Source organism: Spea bombifrons, chromosome 3 (genome assembly GCF_027358695.1).
Source record: "Spea bombifrons isolate aSpeBom1 chromosome 3, aSpeBom1.2.pri, whole genome shotgun sequence".
Classification (NCBI taxonomy): Eukaryota; Metazoa; Chordata; class Amphibia; order Anura; family Pelobatidae; genus Spea; species Spea bombifrons.
This window is the reverse complement of record NC_071089.1, coordinates 72,389,104-72,409,424: the sequence shown is the minus strand read 5'-3', so window position 1 is coordinate 72,409,424 and position 20,321 is coordinate 72,389,104. Positions and strand designations below refer to the sequence as shown.

The window sequence follows — 20,321 nt, the reverse complement described above, 5'->3', positions numbered from 1 at the left end:
CATTGCTTATTTTTTTACCCAAGGTTTTGGGTATATCTTTTAACCATTCCACAATCGCATGATAAAAGAAAAAGGTTTCACTTGTTATAAATTGCAACCTTATTACAGATCTGCCACTCAAATCTGTTGGTGAAAATAAAATTAGTCTTGGTGGATCTGCATGTGCCTATTCTTTAAGTGGAGCCGCAGAAAGCATCAGAAGTAGAAAAAAATAAAACATTCGAATTCATAAATGTATTCGAACTGGCCTCTCGAGCCAATCTGAAAATGTCTACAATTGTAATTGCGATTAGAAAATGCTTACATGAAAGCAAAATAATGGAGGCCCTGTGGGTGTTCTACAATATTGACTCACTGGAACAAGCACATTTTTACATTTTCATTTGAACCTCCCTCGGTAAGTTAATTTATAGAAGATACGGTTTCACTAGATCAATGATGTTTTTCTTTGACAGTGAACCAGTTTTGCTTTAAAGTCTCCTACCTACCTGTCCACCGCTTCTTTATTAACCTCGCTGCTAGTATGGATAGATCATTATGAAATATGGATAGGGAGTAGCAAGAGTGTTTCACATCCACACATTCCTCTGGAGCTCAGATGGTTAAGTGCATTAAGTAAATCAATACGAATGAATGAAAACAGTGGATGAGTACCAGAATCATTGATGCATTTGTGGTTTGCTGATTGATTACATTATTCATGTCAAGACACTGATTCGGGGGGGCGAAGCCAAATTAGTGAAAACTGGGTGGTTTGCTGTAATGATGTTTGCCTTGAATTATCAGATGTTTTAATAAGCCATAATTGCCAGCCTTGTGAAAACAGGCGGGATAAGTCTGGCAGTGTGCTGAATGCTATTAGTGGTTATTTGTTTCAGCAGTGATCAATGTGTCCAGTAAATTCTCCATGGTGGTGAGTGTAGAGCTCAGGAGCATTTGACACTGATTTATGTCCCTACTGGGCTACGAAGGGGACAGCTACACAGTGTGTAATAGGCACTTGCCTATAGGTTATTGCCTTCAATGCGGATTATAACAAAATCTGGGCATTATAGTTTGTTGCTGTGGCTGGACTTTAATGAATTCCCCTGCATGTGTAATGTGTTATTGTCCATTCGCATTTCTTTTCATTAATATACAAGGGTCAAACTGGGTTATGTGTAATGAGTAATTATACTGGGAAAGGTGGAGCAATTGTATATGTTGCTATGGTTATTGCTACACTACTATGATTTTAATCCACAGAGGCTCTTTATACATAACCCCTATAGCATGACTTTCCTGGTCTAAGTTTATATTCTTAAATAAGGCAAATTAAATGGAGTTGGCGATGTTAGTGGCAGATGAGCCAGTTGTAGTGGGGCTTGTGCGGAAGCCAAGCTGGATCACTGCATGAGACGCATTACATCCTTCTTGACATGCAAGGACCCAAGGACCCAAAGACCGATGAAGAAGAAGCACTTTAGCTGCTCCTATCTCGTGGCTTAGCTCCGTTTTGCTAATGTCTCTTCCTAATGAGCTGAGGCTTGTGTCTTGACCAGCTCTAATCAGTGTGAAAGCAGAGGGAAAGGAAGATGTAGGTATTAGGTAGAAAAGGAAGGCACGATTAGGAGAGATGGGAAAATATCACACATACAGAACAGGTACAAGACAGGACAGGAATGCAGGAACCAACAACCCAAAGTGGAAAAGGGAAAATGCATGATATAGGGAAATAATGATCAGAAAAAAGCAGTGGTAACCACTGTGGGACAAAGAAGCGATAACTGTAGAGGCACAGAACATTGCAAAAATAAAGGAAATGCATGACAATATTTAAAGAGGGCTTAAGCTGTTGGAATACAGGTCTTTGTTATGAGAAATAAATTGTCTTTTGTTTGTGAAGGAAAGCTAGGCACATAGTCCATTACTGGGGAGAAAGACATGATGAGCTGCTGTTCACCTTAAATGCGAGCTAAGCGACCAGCCGCTGGTCTTTCAAACTGTTCAGCTTGTGAGGACTATAGAAAATGCCACTTCTCCTGTACAGAAAAAGACAAATATACACTACAGGTCGGAGGTTTGGGGTCACTTAAACAAGGACATTTCTAACGATCAATTAGCGTTTTAAACACAACTACCATTGGAACACAGATGTGATGGCCGATGATAAAATCAGCCTATGGAAATATTCTATTGAGAAAGTTCTACACTGTATTTCTGATCCAGTTGATGATATTTTAATCACATTTTAATCACAATTACAATTTGCTTTTGTTTCGAAAACAAGGAAGTCTGTAAGTGACCCCAATCTTCTGGATGGTAAAGGATCAGCGCACTCAGGGGATGTAATTCAATTAAATTTAAGTCCTGTGCTTAGATCCTTTAGCATTCGACCTGTATTTTATCTGTGTGTCTGCAAGGGACATGGCAATATATAGTGTGTATATATATATATGTGTGTATGTGTTTTTGTTCATTCCTCGCTTGGTGTAACTGTCAGCGCCGAATGTTTCAACAGGGAATCATACCAGTATTTACTGTCCTGAAAACATATCCTTGACAGAATGAAATCATCATTTTTAGCCCATTTTCAAATCATAAAACCCCAGAATAAACCCTTCTGTGTGATAACTATATATTCGTTTTCTGTGGCCGCAGCAGGTACAGGCTTCTCTTTAAGTACCATTCTAAATGCCAATGTTAAGCTGTGCGCCTGATATTCACTACCATTTGGCGATTTCTTCTGTAAAGGAACTCTTATATTATATTACTGTTTTATTTCATTATTTTAGGGGAGTTCAAGTTCAAGCTACAAAATCAGCTGCAAGCATCAAAAAGTATGACTTAAGCAAATGGAAATATGCCGAGCTTAGAGATGCAATCAATACCTCCTGCGGTAAGTCAACAATGCAAGTAATTATGGCGGAGGGACAGCAGTTAACGAAGGGTATGCTCCTCTAGGAAACTGAATTGATCTATTTAGCGTCTTCCCCCAGGACAGAGGGGAAACGAAAAGTTTCCTACAATGCAATTACCACCTTATTATTGGGTTACAGCCATCCGACGGGCACGGGAGATTAATGTCTGAAATCTCCCCACTGTGATTGCACTTCAGTAAAATGGTATCAGATTGTGGTAAACTATAGATTTTAAACCAGGGATGGTCAAGTCTGACAGAGCTTGTGGAATGTATTGCTTGCGATGGATCATTTAGTCAGATGTCCGCTAGAAAGCCTAGCCCCGGGTTAAACTGTCTCCCAGTGTTGCTTCTCACAGAACATGTTTTTCATATTGCTCTGGATTTGGTGTATGCTGTTTATCCAATAGACAATGGGCCAGTAAACATATTACTCTATTAAATAAATGATGAGACATCATTCCCTTTAAACCTGCATGCTGCCTCCTACAATGCATGACTCAAAAACTTCAAACCACTAAATAATCTATATCTTGGAGATTTTGATATTTTCAAATAAAATCATAAAGCACGTGGTCTTTCATAAAACATATTTCCTGCATACAACCCTACAGTAATTATAGGCACATTTCAGAACAATTTGTATATAGTATGTATAATAGATAATATGTATCGTAGCAAATAGCTACCCTATCCTCCGCCTGAATGTGAACACAAAAAAGGCTATTGTGTTAAGTTGCTTTTCATGCGTGCGTTGTAAGCAATCTTCTCCCCGTTATAGATAATTAAACTGTGTTAGAGGTTAGAAAGAAAAAAATCATCTAACTAGTAATTGCAGGATTTAGTAACCTGTGTAGTAATACGGGGGTGGGGGGGGGAATCATAGGCAGCATTGTGAAAGGACAGCCCTGGACATGCCCTTCACAATGACCTCCACTTGTCCTTAAAAAATTACAGGCATTACAGATAGAGGGTATATAATTGATTAAAATATATTTTTTTAACTGAGCATGTTGAAAGCCTGCTTTAGCTGACATGTCAGATGGTAGGCTTTTTTAATGTTATTCTGATGTCTAACCATTGTTCAGCGCCACGGAATATTACGGCGATATCTATATCAATAAAAATAATAATAATACCCAATATGTCGGCTTTGTTTAGATATCGAGCTGCTAGCAGCCTGCAGGGAGGAGTTTCACCGGCGGCTTAAAGTCTACCATGCTTGGAAAGCCAAGAATAAGAAGCGCAACACAGAAACAGAGGAACGTGTCCCCAAATCCATCACTGACTATGGTATGTTAAATCGGCTTCGTAGCCCAGGGACCCAATAGCACATTTTGGACATACTCGTGGTTTTCATTTCAATATTTTAATGCCCTGATGACTAAGCATATATGCTCATAAGAAATTGTGAAAGTGACCCATTTTAGAATGTTTGCTGAATGTTGTTCGTGGACATTTACTAGCCTTTGCACGTTTGTGTTTCCAGACCCATTTTGTAGCATGTTATGAATTTAAAGGCATACTCTAAATACGATAACATTTGCCAAATTATATGGCAAACATTTACATTTGGGGCAAAAATTGGCCTTCTTTTAAAACCTTAGTGTGAGTTTAATTTCCAGAGAAATATTTTTAATTTAGCATCCTAAAGATGCCCTACTATATCAATAGTACCGTGAAGTCCTGCATGTTAATTGCATGTTTTCAATTGAAATTATATTTGTTTTCAGATTTTGCTCCATTTATCAACACAAGTAAGTGTGGAGATGGTAGAAAGACTAATATGATGGAAGAGGGATCTGTCTAAGCTTTGTGCCACTAACCTCTACATTCTTTGCTACAGTTATAAACCAACACACAAACCTCACATTTTGGGGATATTTGCCATTTTCTTGCCATTTAAACTATGGACAAGGTAGCAGCAGTTTGTAACCCATAGGTATTTAACCCATGGTCCAGCAGACCAAACTGTTGCCTTAATCATTAGCCCATTTGTTCCCCCGTAGACCAATTGGACTGCGTACTGTTCTGCTTGCGTATCAGAATGCGGTCAGAATGTAACCTATATGCCTTTGGGTGCTATTGCCTTATAACAGTTGGGTGGCTGCTAGCTGGCTCATCATACTGACTAGCTAATTCATTAAGTTATATTTATATAAGATACATTCTTTGGCAAAGTTCTAATTGTAGAGCAGACAACAGAAACACTCTATTGGTTTCCATGGTGGTCACTCCTAATTCAGAACTTTGTTCCAGAACTTCCAGAATTAGTATTGGCCAGTGTATCACGCACCTGTGTCCAGTAGTATGGCTTCACAAACATGGCATTATATGCATATGAACCACGATGTAACATTGGACTACCTTAAAATAGGATAGCACTAACATAATGATAGGAATCGTGAATTATTCTTGGACAAATAACTGTAGCAAAGTGAAAGGCTATAATAAGGTGATGGATTCATGTGGCTTATAAACCTACAACTCTAACGGCCTAGCTAATACCATGGTGTATCGGGTCATTAAAATGCATCGGCTGTATTGTGGAATGCTTAGAAAAATGTTTCTACTATGTGTAAAACGGAATTGAAAAAGAGAACACATTATTTTTTTATGTGTCTAGAAGTTGTTGATACTGATTGCATTTGCATTTTATGCATTTGTAATGTTTGCAGATTACTTTTAGAATACACCCCCCCCCTTTGTTTTATTTTTATGATATGAGCATTTAACTACATTTTGGGGCAATCAAAGATTAAAATGCATCATTATACCTTAAATTTTGATTTCACAGACTTGCTAAGTATAATTGATACATGGAAAGAAAGGAAATTTAAAGGTTTTTGCGACTCAGGAACAGGGTTTTTCGGATCTGTCCTCCGAGACCTATAATGTAGTAGAATTTATGGACATGCCTGTTTAAGAACACCCAGAGAAGTCTTTAAATCTGTCTCATTTAGTGGTCCCTGTGGTCCAGTTTGAGAAGTCTGTTAGGTCATTTTGCTTTGTTTCCCAAAGTATTAACATTGTTTAGCTGTAACCGTGTAACTCTGTCTGGGTTTTTTACTAGACTAACAAAATAAATATTTGTTATTTTGGTGGCATGTAACATTGTAGTAATTCTATATTTCAAACCAAATGCCAATGTTGTTCTGGTATGATTTAAGAGTACAGGATAAAACAAACTTGGTTAAAGAAACTGCTCACATGGAAGACTTATCACAATTGACTGTTTATTTTTTGTTGTAAAAAAGTTTTGGAAAGTAAGTGGGAGTCTTTTTTTTTCATTTTTTTCTTCATTTTTTTTTTTTAGAAAATTAGCTCTATATGGGTGCTCCCCTGACAGCTCCATATCACTCACACCACGAGTGCATTGTCTAGGCTAGGCTTGTCAGCCTACATTACATTTATTAAATGAATACTGTAGGTTTCATTTAGAAAATCTCTTTAGAGAAAGAAAAGAAATCATTGTGGGTGAAAGCGTGAACAGTGGAAATGTGATTAAATGGCAGAGCGGTGTCAAAGAAAAAAAGTTAACCAAATCCAGAAGGTCTCGGATTCCAAGCGGAGCAATGCGTATTCTTCAAATACTGCAACAAGTGTCATCGCTAAATGAATTTGTGTTCATGAAAAAGTTTCAAAGCGTAGTAGGCTCATCCAAGATAGAACACAAACCCAACTTGGTGATTATTAATTTTGAGAGCCAGTCTCTCCTCCTGTAGTTCTTTGATATTCTGTAGAGGTGGGACCATACTGGCATTCGGTGTTTTGTGAAGAGGATATAAAAAGACAGTTCAATTACTTCCAAGTATTGGATTCTGTTCATTCCCAAATCACAGTGCCTTTACCCTTCTTTATCACAGAGTTAACAAAAATCCTTCAACTGTAATCCTTGGTCAAATAAAATGAATTCAAGACAAAACTTTTTCCCTTTTAAAGAAAAAGTTCCATCTTTTTTTCTTCTGCGAGAAAGAAACCAGTCTTGCCACTTCTTAAAGGCCTAATTAAGTCTATATTATTGCAGTCAAAAATGAAGGCAAAGTACTGAGCCATGCAATGTCATTTCACCCATTTTGAAAGCAGCCCATTTTTTATTCAGTACTAAAATCACAGAACTGTACTAAAATTACTATAATAAGCATTTCATAATCAACCTTACTTTCTTCTTTAGGGAATAATATATGTGAAAGGACAAAATGCGCCTCAGGCCTGTTATCCCTCCAATGAATTTTGTAATACCATTATGATATTTAAATGAAAAAAGTGGACTTTATATCCCCTAAATTAGCATGACGTTTCCCGTGCAGGATTACTCTCCAAAAATATGTTTTAAAGGACGCACATGAAAGGCAAATGGCGTTCTAGATTCTCTTTGATTGTCCTGTTAGGTTTCCTCGCTAAAAACTCGCTAAACTTGTGTAAAAGTTTTATATGGAGTTGCAAAGTTCACTTTGATTGTTTATACAGCTCAGCAGAATCCAGTAGTTCAGCTGCCTGCACGGCAACAGGAGATCGAGATGAATCGCCAACAGCGTTATTTCCGCATCCCCTTTATTCGCCCGGCTGACCAATACAAGGAACCTCAGAACAAGAAAAAAGGATGGTGGTACGCACATTTTGATGGTGCATGGATTGCTCGTCAAATGGAGCTTCACCCAGACAAGCCCCCGATCTTGCTAGTAGCTGGTAAGTAGCATTCCATATGCGAGATGTCATATCATGTAGGCTTGGTTACTGATGAAGCAGTCAGTGGGGTGTTTGAGAATACTACCGTTACCCTGGGGACTTTTCAGTGCTGGTTCCTCAGAGATCTCCCTCTAGCCTGTTATAATTGGGAGTGGACTCCCTCCTGGAGATCATACACCACCATGGAGCCTTGGTAATCTATTGTCATTTCTAGCATTTCTGGACCAAACCTGGAAAGTTCCCAAGTATGGATATTAAATGCTGTAAAAAAAAACAAAACACAAAGAACACTTGTATACTCAACACTGAGTTAATTAGGGATGGTTTGCATAGTTATTCCACTGATTTAATAACTATTCCCAAACCATAATCCTTGTGGTTTAGGAGTGCCTATTACTGAAACAGAAAACACAGAATAAAGGGTTTTTATTTAATAAAACCACCATTAAAACCAGGAATTTGGATGGTATTAGCGGTGAAGTGTCATTTATTAGGAAAGACTTCATGAATCTTCATACCGCAACCCACAAACTTCGTTCTGTATGCATGTTAGAAAAGAACCTATGGTATAATGTACAGAGAAGCTAATAGACTTTACCTATAAAATATAAGTGCTCATTAAAAATGAGAAGGCTGGAGAAATGCAGCAGCAGCGCTTTGCAAATGGCTACACTTGGGGAAATATGCATTTAGCAATAAACCGCCTGGTGTTCACTTCCTCCAAAATGCATTTACATTAGTTGTCAGTTATAGGGTAAATGCAGTTTGGTTTTTTCCTGTTGTGGTATAAATGTATATAGCCTTTTAAAATCTAACCGTGACATGATTTTATGGTAAAACTATTGATGACCTCATTATATTTGTCTGTTGACAATTGTGACTAGCTTATGAGAGATATGTGATATTATTTGACACATTGCATATTTTGCCCTAAGCTATGCAGTGACAACGTCCACCTCATGCAATGTGCAATGAAAAATAAAATCCCAACAGTGCTGTTATTCTTCCAAAAGTGAACTGAAAATTCATGTAGAAATAAAAAGTCAAAATCTATCATTAAACGGTAAATATTGTGAAGTTTTTTTTTCTTTTCTTTTTCGGAAGCACCATTAACTGTTTTACTTTTATGTGCAGTAAAATCTTAAGTATAATATGCACTTGTGTGTAACACGTAGCCTTAGTTTAAACCTAGTTTAGACCTTACTTCACTATTCGTTACGAGGGGCCTACCCTGGCAAGTTTCTCCACCAAGAAGGGCTAAGAGGGCCCTGCATAATATATAATTAAATGGGTGGGTAGGCTTTAAAGAAATCTCACTGATTAAAATATGCATCCGGCAGGCAATCCAAGCTCTTAATACAGCAGAAGTTCACTGGCGTTGGACCTTCGCAATGTTTAGTGAAGTCAAGGAGTTGAAACCACAACTCTTGTTTGAGTAAATAAGCCTGAAAAAGTGGTATTGTAAGTGAGATTTCATTTGAACATAATAGAATAATCCCCACATTCTAGGTTGCTGGTGGTCTTTAGTGACAGCCTTGAGAATATGTAATGCCGGAGTACAGGAGCCCCCAGCCGTGTGTAGAGAGCATGGAACAGGCCATGCACATCATAAATGAGAAAATTGCACCTCATATCTATTATGTCTATTATATCTTAACTGCATCTTCAGCTCTAATGAGAAAAAAATGTCTGTGTTTTTCTGGGTAATTATTTGATGCTTCATTATCTCAGCTTTGTGAATAAAGTTCCTCAAATGTATGATGGTCTTAATCAGGGTTGACTAAAAATTCCACCGGGCCTTTAGCTGGGAACATAATTAATGTTTTCAGCTGAAGGCCTGGTGGAATTTTGAGCCATCCCTGATTCGATAAGCAGAAAATTAAGCAAACATTTTCTGTTTTGTAAACTCCAGCGTTTCAATACTGCTGAGTTTCAGAAACTTTCAGCAATTCTCTAAAATTGGACAGTAAAACTAAAATAGATTTTTTTTATACGTTGTTCCTCTCGTTTACAGGCAAAGATGACATGGAGATGTGTGAACTGAGTCTTGAAGAAACAGGCCTAACAAGGAAGAGAGGGGCAGAGATATTACCCAGACAGTTTGAAGAGATCTGGGAGCGCTGCGGTGGAATCCAGTACCTGAGTAATGCAATTGAGAGCAGACAAGCCCGGCCAACATATGCCACAGCAATGCTCCAAAATCTACTAAAATAGTCCTCGTGGGAACGAGTAGGCACACCTACAGTAGCACCTTTGTGTTGGCATAAAGGGAACAAACTCTGTATAAGAGGATCTAGACATTCCATAATCATTTAATTGAGATGTTTTAATATAAAGTGAACAGGTTTTATTAATTTGGGGGCTTTTATTTCTTTTTCTGTTTTTTTGGTTGTTTAGTTGGTGGCATAGCTAAATAGTGTTGTGAAGCTAAACAAACAACACTTTTATAGCCCTTTTTCCTGTTTTATTTAACTTACATCTGAAATGATGAGGCCTTACCTTATAAGTAGTCGTTTGGGTGTACTTGAAGGCACGGAGGGGTGTACTTCCACAAGTACGCCTCACGTTAAATGTTGTGCTTGAATATTGTGTTGTGTTAACCGAGTTAATCTAAGTTGTGGCACCGTTTAATAACATGACCCTTGTCTACCGTAGTGTTGTTTTTTATGGTTTAGGATCGTCTTTTAATTTAGACCAATATTTGCTGATTTGAGTGCTCTAATTTGAAATGAATTTACACGCGAAAAAAAAGTAAAAAAAAGGAGAACTACTTACGTGAACAATATCAAATCGTACGTACGTTACTGCACTGACATGTAAAAAGTAACATTGACCCGCGCTATTTTGTTGATTACTTTCAAATTGTACAATAGAAGAATGGGTTGTGTACCCAGAAAACATTTGGTGTGGTAGCCTTTTATAAAGTGTGTGGTGTCTGCTGCCGGCATCTAGCCGTTTCCATGTGGGAAATTGGTATGACTTAAGCGCTCTTAAGTAAGATTGCGGGGAGCAATTACACTCCCTCCTTAACCCGTCACCGAGATGCTTTGATTACTATTATTACTAAATAATAACTGATCTAGTCATATCAGTAGCGTCCAGGATCGTTAATGTCCAACAGTACAGTCCAGTCTTTAAAACTCATACATGCTGACATATTACGTCATATTAAATCCGATATTTGTGTCCAGCCTATGCTTTCATATTGTATTCAACCCCCGCCATTAAAGGTGCTCGTTCGCCTCATCTGCTGAATTTAACAATTTGGTAACTAAATACAGCATTAAAAAACATCATTCCTATCCTAAAGAGTCAGACAAGCTATCCGAGGCTATGTATGACTAAGGACATCTTGTTAAAAGATTACAGTTGTGTGCATTAATCAGCCTGATGGAAGAAAACACTACATATTTTATAAAGGGAAATTAAGAATTTTATCTATGTATAATTAAAAAATTAGACACCAGTTATTATTTTCTCATTTTGAATAAGGATGAATGGCAGTTACCATTTTGCTCTCCCATCAGCATCATTCTGCTGTTTGTTGGTCACTTGGTAATTTTTTAGTCTTGTGATTTCTGAGATTTGACAGATGTCTTTCCAGGGTGAGAAACACTTTTCTAGATAGAATATAGAAAGAAATATGGGATTATAACCCATGGATGGCCAACAGTTGGCCTCCAAGCTGCTTTGTTACCTAGCTATGCTTTAGCTATTGGTATTGACGTTCTTGACTGCTGACCTGCTGTGTTTTTGAGTATATTATCCCTTTACAAGCATTATCGTAACTCCTGATTGCAGAAAAAATTGTCGGAAAAAGGCATACAGCCAGTTTAAAGCAAGGCTTTTAAAATCACCATAAATAATGAAAAATAACATTTGTGTGTGCATCCGTTTGTTTTGCATCATCACCAAAATCAGCGTCCCCTTGGAAGGCATTCCTTTAAAAAAAAAAACTTGATCTAAAATGTATATTTTTTATTTATGTTTGTTTCTGGAAATGATCTCTTAATACATGTACTGTATTGTTAGAAAATAAAGCATCCCCCTGCTACGGTGTCTTTACTTATATGAATAAAACATATAACATCTGAAAAATAATTGAGAAGAGATGATAGGATGATTACACAAGATTTTTTTTTCTCGTTCTGTGAATACTCTGTGAACACCAAACACCTGGATTCATTCTTAGCTTGTTCTTTAAGATAAAAGCACATGAAAGTTTTTGTGAGTTCTTCTACAACTATATAAGCGACGTAAAGCAGCAATCACTTGGAAATTCATGAAGAAATCTTAATATTTAGTTTGGCTATAAGTTGCATAAAGGTGAAGTCTATTTGCAAATGTGGATTTGCGGTCTTATTCATTTCACTTCAAACACCAATTTGAATATGAAAAATATGCAGCACTGCTAAAAGCAATATAGCTGTCATTTTGTCTTGGTGTGATGGATAAAACTAACCACTCCTTATCATACTGCTTTCTGACAATAAAAAACCTCTAGTGAAGATCAATACAGGTGAAGGACTAGTAAGGTCTGAACGATTGGCACAAATAGTTTGAGTTGGAAGGGGATCCCTAGTATGAAATCATAGAGTGAAATCTCATCATCAAATCACATTAGTGTATGAATAATAAACATACCGGTACTTTGAAACAAACTCATTCTCTATTCTGCTGTAGTGGTGGTTGGTAAGTGGAACAGCCGCCCATTATAAACGATGGCGGTAAATACAATAAAAGTTTAAACATGTATAGGATAAACATAAAGCTAACCTGATTCTAAGACCAAGGATGAGACCAATGGCTGATTACGGTCCGAGTCCTTACATGGCAGACTAGAATGGGCTTAATGATTATTGTCTGCTACCAAATTCAGAATTTCTGAAAATGGCTGTTTTGTCGTAAGATATTTGTGGAGCCGCGCCGTTGTAGTGATAGAGGCTAAATCACAGCCTCCTAAAACAATTCCCGTAGAGTCCACAAAGCATATTAACTTCCCGCTGCTGACACCGGATTTCCATGGCAGCCATCGCTGAGGGATCCAGGGAAATGAAAGGAAATTTCTATGAAATACTCTATCTGTGTATTGGAATGTGATGTCAGAGCTGAAAAATACACATTTCAATAACTGAACTGTACAATATAACAAATAACAAGTTTTCAATGCTGGATCCTATTATGGTTTTATGTCAAAGCTGTTTCTCCCGTGGCTTCCAATTTTATACTCTCTAAATAATGCATTTGAAAACGAATGAAAATTGAATGAAACACAATTTAGCAGCTGATACACATAAAAATTGGCTTTAATTCATTATATTTTGAAAAGTTGTCAAATGTTTTTGCATAATATTTAAACTCTTTACATTTGCTAAATATATGAAATGGTTCTAAATAAAACACACGGAGGAATGACTTGTTATATAACAAATATAATCTACATAAATTAACTTTTAGCAGCACACCACTAATTTAAAGAACATCGTGTGCAGTGAATTTTATGATGTACCCTTTTCAAATTACCCGTAAATAAAATACATATTCAAGGAGTTATAGAACACAGCTTTCTGCATCATTATAAAAGAAAGGCTTAACATTTTTTAGAATAAGTTAGGGACGTATATTTGTGGCGTAAGTGGGACTGCATGTTTAAATATACTTTCCAGTTCTTACACAGCACAATGTCTAATATATAAAACTAATGTCTAATACATGATACACACATCACTTTAATTTCTACACAAATGTATGTTGTTATGCTTGGGCAAACAACATTAGATTTCCGTCAACTGGTGTAATTTCCTGATTGGAGTGTAAAAAAAATTGTCTTCAATTTCCATGGTCTGGTAATTTCCTTCTGTAAAAAGTGAAACAAGGAAGCGGGTTGTTATGCGTTTAATAAAAAGAAGTTGATAGAAGAGATGCAATAATGTAGTCTATTACCCAAAACCTATACATTAAAATAGCAACCAAGGAGAACAATTACCAGCCCTCAATACCGATCTTAGAAATAGATGCAAATATAACATATAAGATCATCCGCATATCCAGGGACAAGCCGGAGTTTAAAATCAGCCCTGGCGCTTTAAGGCATGGGGCCTATAAACTGACATACATGCGGCGGTCAGCTGGATTCATGCTGCCACCCTTTATGCTCTTACACTTCTGCATCATGAAGTTGTACATTAGGAGACAGGATCAAGCCATAATTGTGGAAGGTGCCATAGAGCACTGTCCGAAGTCCAGGCCTGTGGCTAGCCAAACTAGATAGAATTATTTAATACGAACGGACCTCGGCAAGGTGGGCTCTTTCAATTTCATTACTGTATCTAGGTAAAAAAAAATGGAGTGTCCCTATAATTAGTTGGGTTCACAATATGACCAGACACTTGAGGCTGAAGCATCTTTACCACAATTAACAGAAATAATCATTTTGCATTAAAAAAGGAACACAATAATTATACTCAAAAATTAGATTAACAGAAAAACACAATGATGTAACTATTACGAAGAACCTTTGGTACATTTGTATTGCTATCTTCTTATTTGACAGCACCGCATTGTTTTGTCACACCTTGGTGTATTCTGCCCAAGTAACTAGTAGAGATGGGTTGTATGGAGGCATCTTAACACTTCACTGTCATTTATATATATTTTTTTCTAGTTGCATTTTACCTGCTTAACTCTTTTGTCTTCACAAAATAAAAATGCCTGTGGTTTATATTTACAAACTAGTAGATGCATATATGCTTAGGAATGACTATTATTATTAAACATTTACATTTTAAAAATCTTTCACATTCAGAATTCTGAGCAGTCAATTAATTCATGATCATAATCATTTCCCCATTGCATAGAGCTGTGCAGCCCTGCATGATTTTTCCAAAACGGATGTTAAAGATACTTATTTAAGGAGTATGCGTGGAGGTTCCTCATTAGGACTACTAGGAACAATCACAAGAAATCACTATTCTTTAACACCTTATTTGTATCACGTAACTCGCTATAAACCATTAGAAATTATAATACAGGGGGAATGCTATCTGTCTTGATAGATATCCTATAATTCATGTAATAAACTGTAAAAATATTGTCTAGCTGGTGTAGGTGACAACCACATGTAAGCAGATCACACCCCAATGTAGCACTCCTTGCTGACCTATGGAATACTCACCAAGGGAGGAAAGGAACAGATGTATAGATCATGTCATATCACCATAGTGTCATTATAAAATATACTTTGAGTTCATTAGTTTGCCTGTTGGTACAAGGACACTCAAGCGACACCTTAATGCATATAATAGCTGGATAGTCATCCTCCTTGCAAATGCCACCATATACATTTGCCACAAGCTTAGTATCTTAGTATACATCTCCTACTTCAACATTAAACATAGAGATCACAGGTTGCACACTCCAGAGGCCAGCCCTGGCATCCACATTGCCCCCATAGAACCAGACCATCACCTAGATTATACACATAGGACTTGCCATCTTTGTCCCCAAACAGTCCAGCCTGAGCAAACGTTGTCCCCAAATAGCCCAGTGTGAGCGATCTTTGTCCCCAAACAGCCCTGCTTGTGCCACCTTTGCCTTTCCCCAAATCACTTATACATCTATGGTACACACATTGCTTATTATAGTCACTCACTCATTCACACAAACATTAATTCTCCCACTCATTCACACGTTTCATCCACACATTAATTCATTCATTTTCATTCATTCACACAATTCACACACACATGAATTCATTTTTTTTCTGATTTACACGGTTCATCCATAAATGAATCCATACATGAATTATTTATTCTCTCACTCTCTTTATTTCAATATGCTTACTAAACCCCTTTCTCACTATGTTTCCCCTCTTTCCCTTCTCAATATCTACCCCTCCTTTGTAGTTCACTTACCCAGCTGAACTCCTGCAGTGGGAGCGCGAGGCCTCTGTCTCGCTGCTCTGCCGTGGTGTGCGCTGCTTCACTGCTGAGTGCCGGCATCCTTCCCCCCCAAAAAACACTCCTACATCCATTATATTATATCTCACATGCTCACTTACGCTCTCTCACACTCTCAGTCAAACTCTTTGTCAATGCCTTCTCCGACGACTGATTTTCTGTCCCACAGCTCTGCTTCACCTCTTGCCTCTCCTTCTTCATTTGTCTTCTATCTTCGTCCGCTTCTCCATAAACCTGGCCTCCCTGTGAACTTCTTGGCACACCCTTTCCCCTGATTGGAAGAACGGGAGTAGAGACAGTCCCCGTGGCTCCACCATTTCACAGAAGTACACCAAGAAGCCAGAGTAATGCAGATCGTGGGAGAGAGGTGCAGAAATGCTTCTCTTTCTCCACAAATCTGTCCTGAAAGAACATGCTTTTGAGGGGAGGGGGTAAATTTAACTGGGACCCATATAAGGACCTGCTATGAGACATTCAGAATCACTGATTTATCTTTGCAAAGGCTTGCTTGGCTTGAAGAATCCCATTACATAAAATACATTTTATATGGAATTGTTAGTGCACGGCTGGAGAAGGATTTTTCATATTATGACTCTATAAAACTGCAGCGCACACAGGGTTGCGGTGAAAATATAACACTGCATACCAGAATTCTTGCATACGCTGTTTTGAGTGGTGCTACCAGCCTGGCACTTATATGTTTAAACAAATTGCTTAATCTATGTATGGGGTTGATTTCTAGAAATGTCTGTGAATGTAATCCTCTGTTTTTGCTGTTCATATAATGCATGCAAGCATGACTATCCTGCATAGACCCTAGTCTGCGAAAAACTGGGATGTACTGAATCAATGGCATTACGCCAATGGCATTACGGCACTCATCCAGGATGAATGTTATGAGATCATATTCATCTCAGTGTTCTTTCTTGGTGTAAAATATATTAAACAAATATTTATGTCCATTTTTTAAGGCCGGCAAATAGTTTCCTAAAATACCATGAAATATTTTATTTGTAACATTGCATTTGGTTTTATTAATCATTTTACTGCTATACAACCCATCTCTATAAACTTTTTATGGGGATACAATTAGATACAGTGTCAGTGGGGACACTAGGAGAAATAACAACACATATGAGTCTTATTATTAACACACAAATCCACTCTCTTACATGAATTGAAATGTATGTATATAATAAATATATAAAGCATGTTGCGCATATATACGATACAAATCCTTCATAACCTAAAAAATGATATCACTATACTGGTTCCAGAGATACCCAAGGAAGGGATCTTCTCACTCCAAGTATTCATGTAACAGTACTAAGGTAAAGAATGGGTTTAAAAGACTGCAGAAGTAAAACTAAAACTAACTAGTGGATCTGGAAAAATATCAACCCTACCAGAGAAATCTTTTCTCTGTGTTCTAATTTGACAACACCACTTAACTATCCAAGACATAGGAGAAAAAGCATTGTCAGGGACATACCTCATCTCCGGGGGGGGAGGGGGGGGACACATACCCCAGATACGATAGTCTGGGTTGTCTGCTTTACAGAAATATATACTTTTGTGGGTATTTTTGGTTTATTTGCAATCCCATCATACCTAATGTAAAAATTCTACGAATAATGTACACCATATAGTATGTTCCCTATAAGTGCTGGGAAAGTATGGAAATTATATATAAATCAGGCATTTCTAAAATCAGGACACCTGAATTCATAAACTTGGAGCGGATTTTCCATCACTTTACCTATTTTGTGAGGATTCAGAGGGGAATATATATATAAAAAATTAAGTTATTTTTCTAATTTTTGCTAGTTTTTACTAAATTTCTCATCCTAAATTTTCAGCTAATTATCTAACTATGATATCAAAAGAAAGCTCTATCTCTCCTTGAAAAAAACAATATATAGTTTACATGGGTACACCATTCACAGGAAAGGAGAATAATCGCTGAACAGACATAGCGCAAAAATAGCAAAATTTCTCCGGGTTTTGAGGTACCAAAAACCTCAACTGGGGTGAAGGGGTTAATACATAACAAGGAAGAAACATTGAGACAGCCATACTAGCCCAAGAGGAAAGTGAGTTTTTAGTTGAAATAATGGGCCAACGGAGAACATAGAAACATCGGCCATCTGAAGAAGAGGTTCTGAAATCTTTGTTATGGCCCAATAAAAGGTCTCAACTTCAACCAAAGACTCCAGGCCATAATCAGTATGACTGAACCACCATGTTGTTTAAGTACACAGTTGGAATTGTTCTCTCTACATGAAAGCCTAATCATTGTGGGTATTGTAGATCAGTCAAGGTAGAGCTAAAAGCCCAGTCATGGTGCTTATTGTTGCTATATGGTGGGATGCTGTCCTTATCTGCATTTCAGGTGCCACGGTAACATGCATGTTATATGAAGAGAAAATGTGTTTGTGTTGTACGAGTACTGTTACAGAAGTCATAAGACTCATAAGAGGTGTGTTTGTCGTTGGATGAAAATATTTCATTACAGAGATTACAATCCATGCATTACATGTGCTCATCAGCTAGTCATATGAATGAGTCTAGCTTACATTTCGAAAGAAACCTAATTGTTCTGTCTAAATCAGAAATATGGTAAGTTCCCTTCCCCACTATTTAAATTGGATGCTAAATATTTACTGTAACGAATTGTGCTATTTCATTTTCCATATGTTGAAAGTCCCATATCACATATACATTCTGCTCCTCAATTTGCACAACTAATTTATTTTCCTGCCTGTTTACATACAGAATACAAGAATGCAATAACTTCCATCACCCTATATGCTGCGCATTTGTGAATCCATCATTGCTCATGCAGTTATTAAAGATTAGTATCATTAACCTTCACACCTGCAAGGGAAAACATGACTCAAAACCTACGCTATTGCTAGTATCCGTTTCTAGGGGAAAGCTGGAAAGGATTGAAAATCATGCAGTTTCTATCCGATTCACAGTGTGTTGTATTTTGTTCACCGTTGAGCCATGTTTCAGCCTAGCAGCTGACAGATCTGGTGGGGGTGGCAGCTTCCCTGCCACCAAACTGGGGGCATATCTTCCTATGTGCTTCCCAGTGCCAAATGGGCTGGTTACAAAGTGAAACTGTACAAAACTGGCACAACCTCCTTAGCATGATGTCCCCAGGCTCTACAAAGCTTTAATAGGCAGTCTATGGTAGCGCAGATGATAAATACATGACTGGTCACAACATGCCATACATCAACTCTTTCAAGATTAAAGTTTTGCTTTGGTATCCTCTTGTTGTAGCTACTTATAGCTGGGCAAGCTCAATGGCTGTCTTGGCCCAACAGGTCAACTTTGATGGAGTGCATGCTAAAACCATGTAAAAACCCCTGCTCACACTCGTGAGACTTTGTTGGCGGGTCCATTATGACTTGTTATACAGCAGACTGGCTACCCCAACTAAAGTTCTGTAATTGTGTCTTATTGTATCTAATTGAGGTTTGTTCAAAAACTTTCTTTGCTTTAAAAACTTTCCTCGAGGTCTAACACAACATTTAATGCATAAAAGGTTAAAAAGTATTCTAGCACCAGAAAATATTATATAAAATAGAAGAAATGCATACTTTTTTTTCTTACAAAAATTGCTGAAGGAAATAATTTCACAATCCGCTTTTCAAGCTTGGTTTGGTAACGGAATCTGGTAACCTGTGAAAATAAAACAGGAAATGCAAAATCGTAATAAGAAAATAAACCTGAAATATGCAGTGGCTGTGAAATGGAACAAGTCTTCAAAGCCCTAGATAGAAAGCTGCAGGGTTCTTGTGAAGCTTTTGTGGAAGTGCACATGTGGGGTGCTTTTGAAGCAAATAAGCATTATGAGGAAAGGAGGAAATAAGCGGCAATGGCTCAGCTACCATATGCAATTATATATGATTAGAATGGAGTGCAGGAAAAAAACCTTTAGTGAGGGACCTTGTCGTACGTTTTTACCTCCGCACACTGATCTCTGTGCGTTGAGGTGTGAGTCTTCTATAATCAGGGTCACTTTCATCCTGGTTAAAGGCAGAGTTTATTTTCCCATAACTCTGTAGACTGTGGCTTTTCACATTAATTCTATAATAAAATATGTAATTCTTGGTGAGTATGTATGGCACATCCAACCATTCTGTTTTACTTCTTTAAGTAAATAGTTTAGTTTTTTGGGGGGTTTAAAAAGCTTACTCTGATTGCGTCTTGTGGTTGTATCCTCCATACATTTTCCCAAGTTTGATGACTAGTATCACAAGAAATAGGCCACCAAATGGAGCGATTACAATGAGGCTTAAAGCCCCACCCTCTGAACATTGACCTTCTTTGTGAAACCAGTGTTTACCTTTCAGACATCTAAAATGGATAAAGCCGTCAATAGCAAATCACGCACAGCATCTTAGGTACGAACAACGTTTATAGTGTGAATGTTGATAACAATTCCTAGATTGTGTAAGCAGGATAGCCAACAAATAAATCAAGGGACAAAAGTTTTAAATCTGCTGACATTGTGACAACCAATATTCAAATAAACTACCACAGTGGAATAATGAGCAAAAGGTGTTATGATTTACAAACATGTGTTTTTTTTGACACTCAAAATAGATTATTATTTCACATTGTTTAGGTAACAGAGTCTATTCAACCCTTTGTGTGCCAGAGGAAAATTAATATTTTGTAATGATAAATGTACTCTGTATGTCTCTTCCCACAGTTATCTCTCATCCTGTAGTGTAAAAATGTTTTTAATACCGTTAGAG

The 20,321-nt window shown here is 37.5% G+C and overlaps 2 protein-coding genes across 3 annotated transcripts in view; one reads left to right on the top strand and one right to left on the bottom strand.

Moving 5' to 3' along the window:
* Nucleotides 1-11,642, top strand: part of MYO6 (myosin VI) — a 117,795-nt gene extending 106,153 nt beyond the window's left edge. For both annotated transcript variants that reach the window (XM_053461088.1, XM_053461087.1), the window contains 4 exons: nt 2,775-2,878; nt 4,061-4,192; nt 7,370-7,588; nt 9,603-11,642. In XM_053461088.1, coding sequence (XP_053317063.1) covers nt 2,775-2,878; nt 4,061-4,192; nt 7,370-7,588; nt 9,603-9,802 — 655 coding nt within the window. In that variant the 3' untranslated portion in view covers nt 9,803-11,642. The remainder of the gene's footprint in view (nt 1-2,774; nt 2,879-4,060; nt 4,193-7,369; nt 7,589-9,602) is intronic.
* A 7,515-nt stretch (nt 11,643-19,157) lies between these two features.
* The window catches only part of IMPG1 (interphotoreceptor matrix proteoglycan 1), an 85,540-nt gene continuing 84,376 nt past the window's right edge, over nt 19,158-20,321 (bottom strand). The window contains exon 15 of the mRNA XM_053461090.1: nt 19,158-19,239. Coding sequence (XP_053317065.1) covers nt 19,194-19,239 — 46 coding nt within the window. The 3' untranslated portion in view covers nt 19,158-19,193. The remainder of the gene's footprint in view (nt 19,240-20,321) is intronic.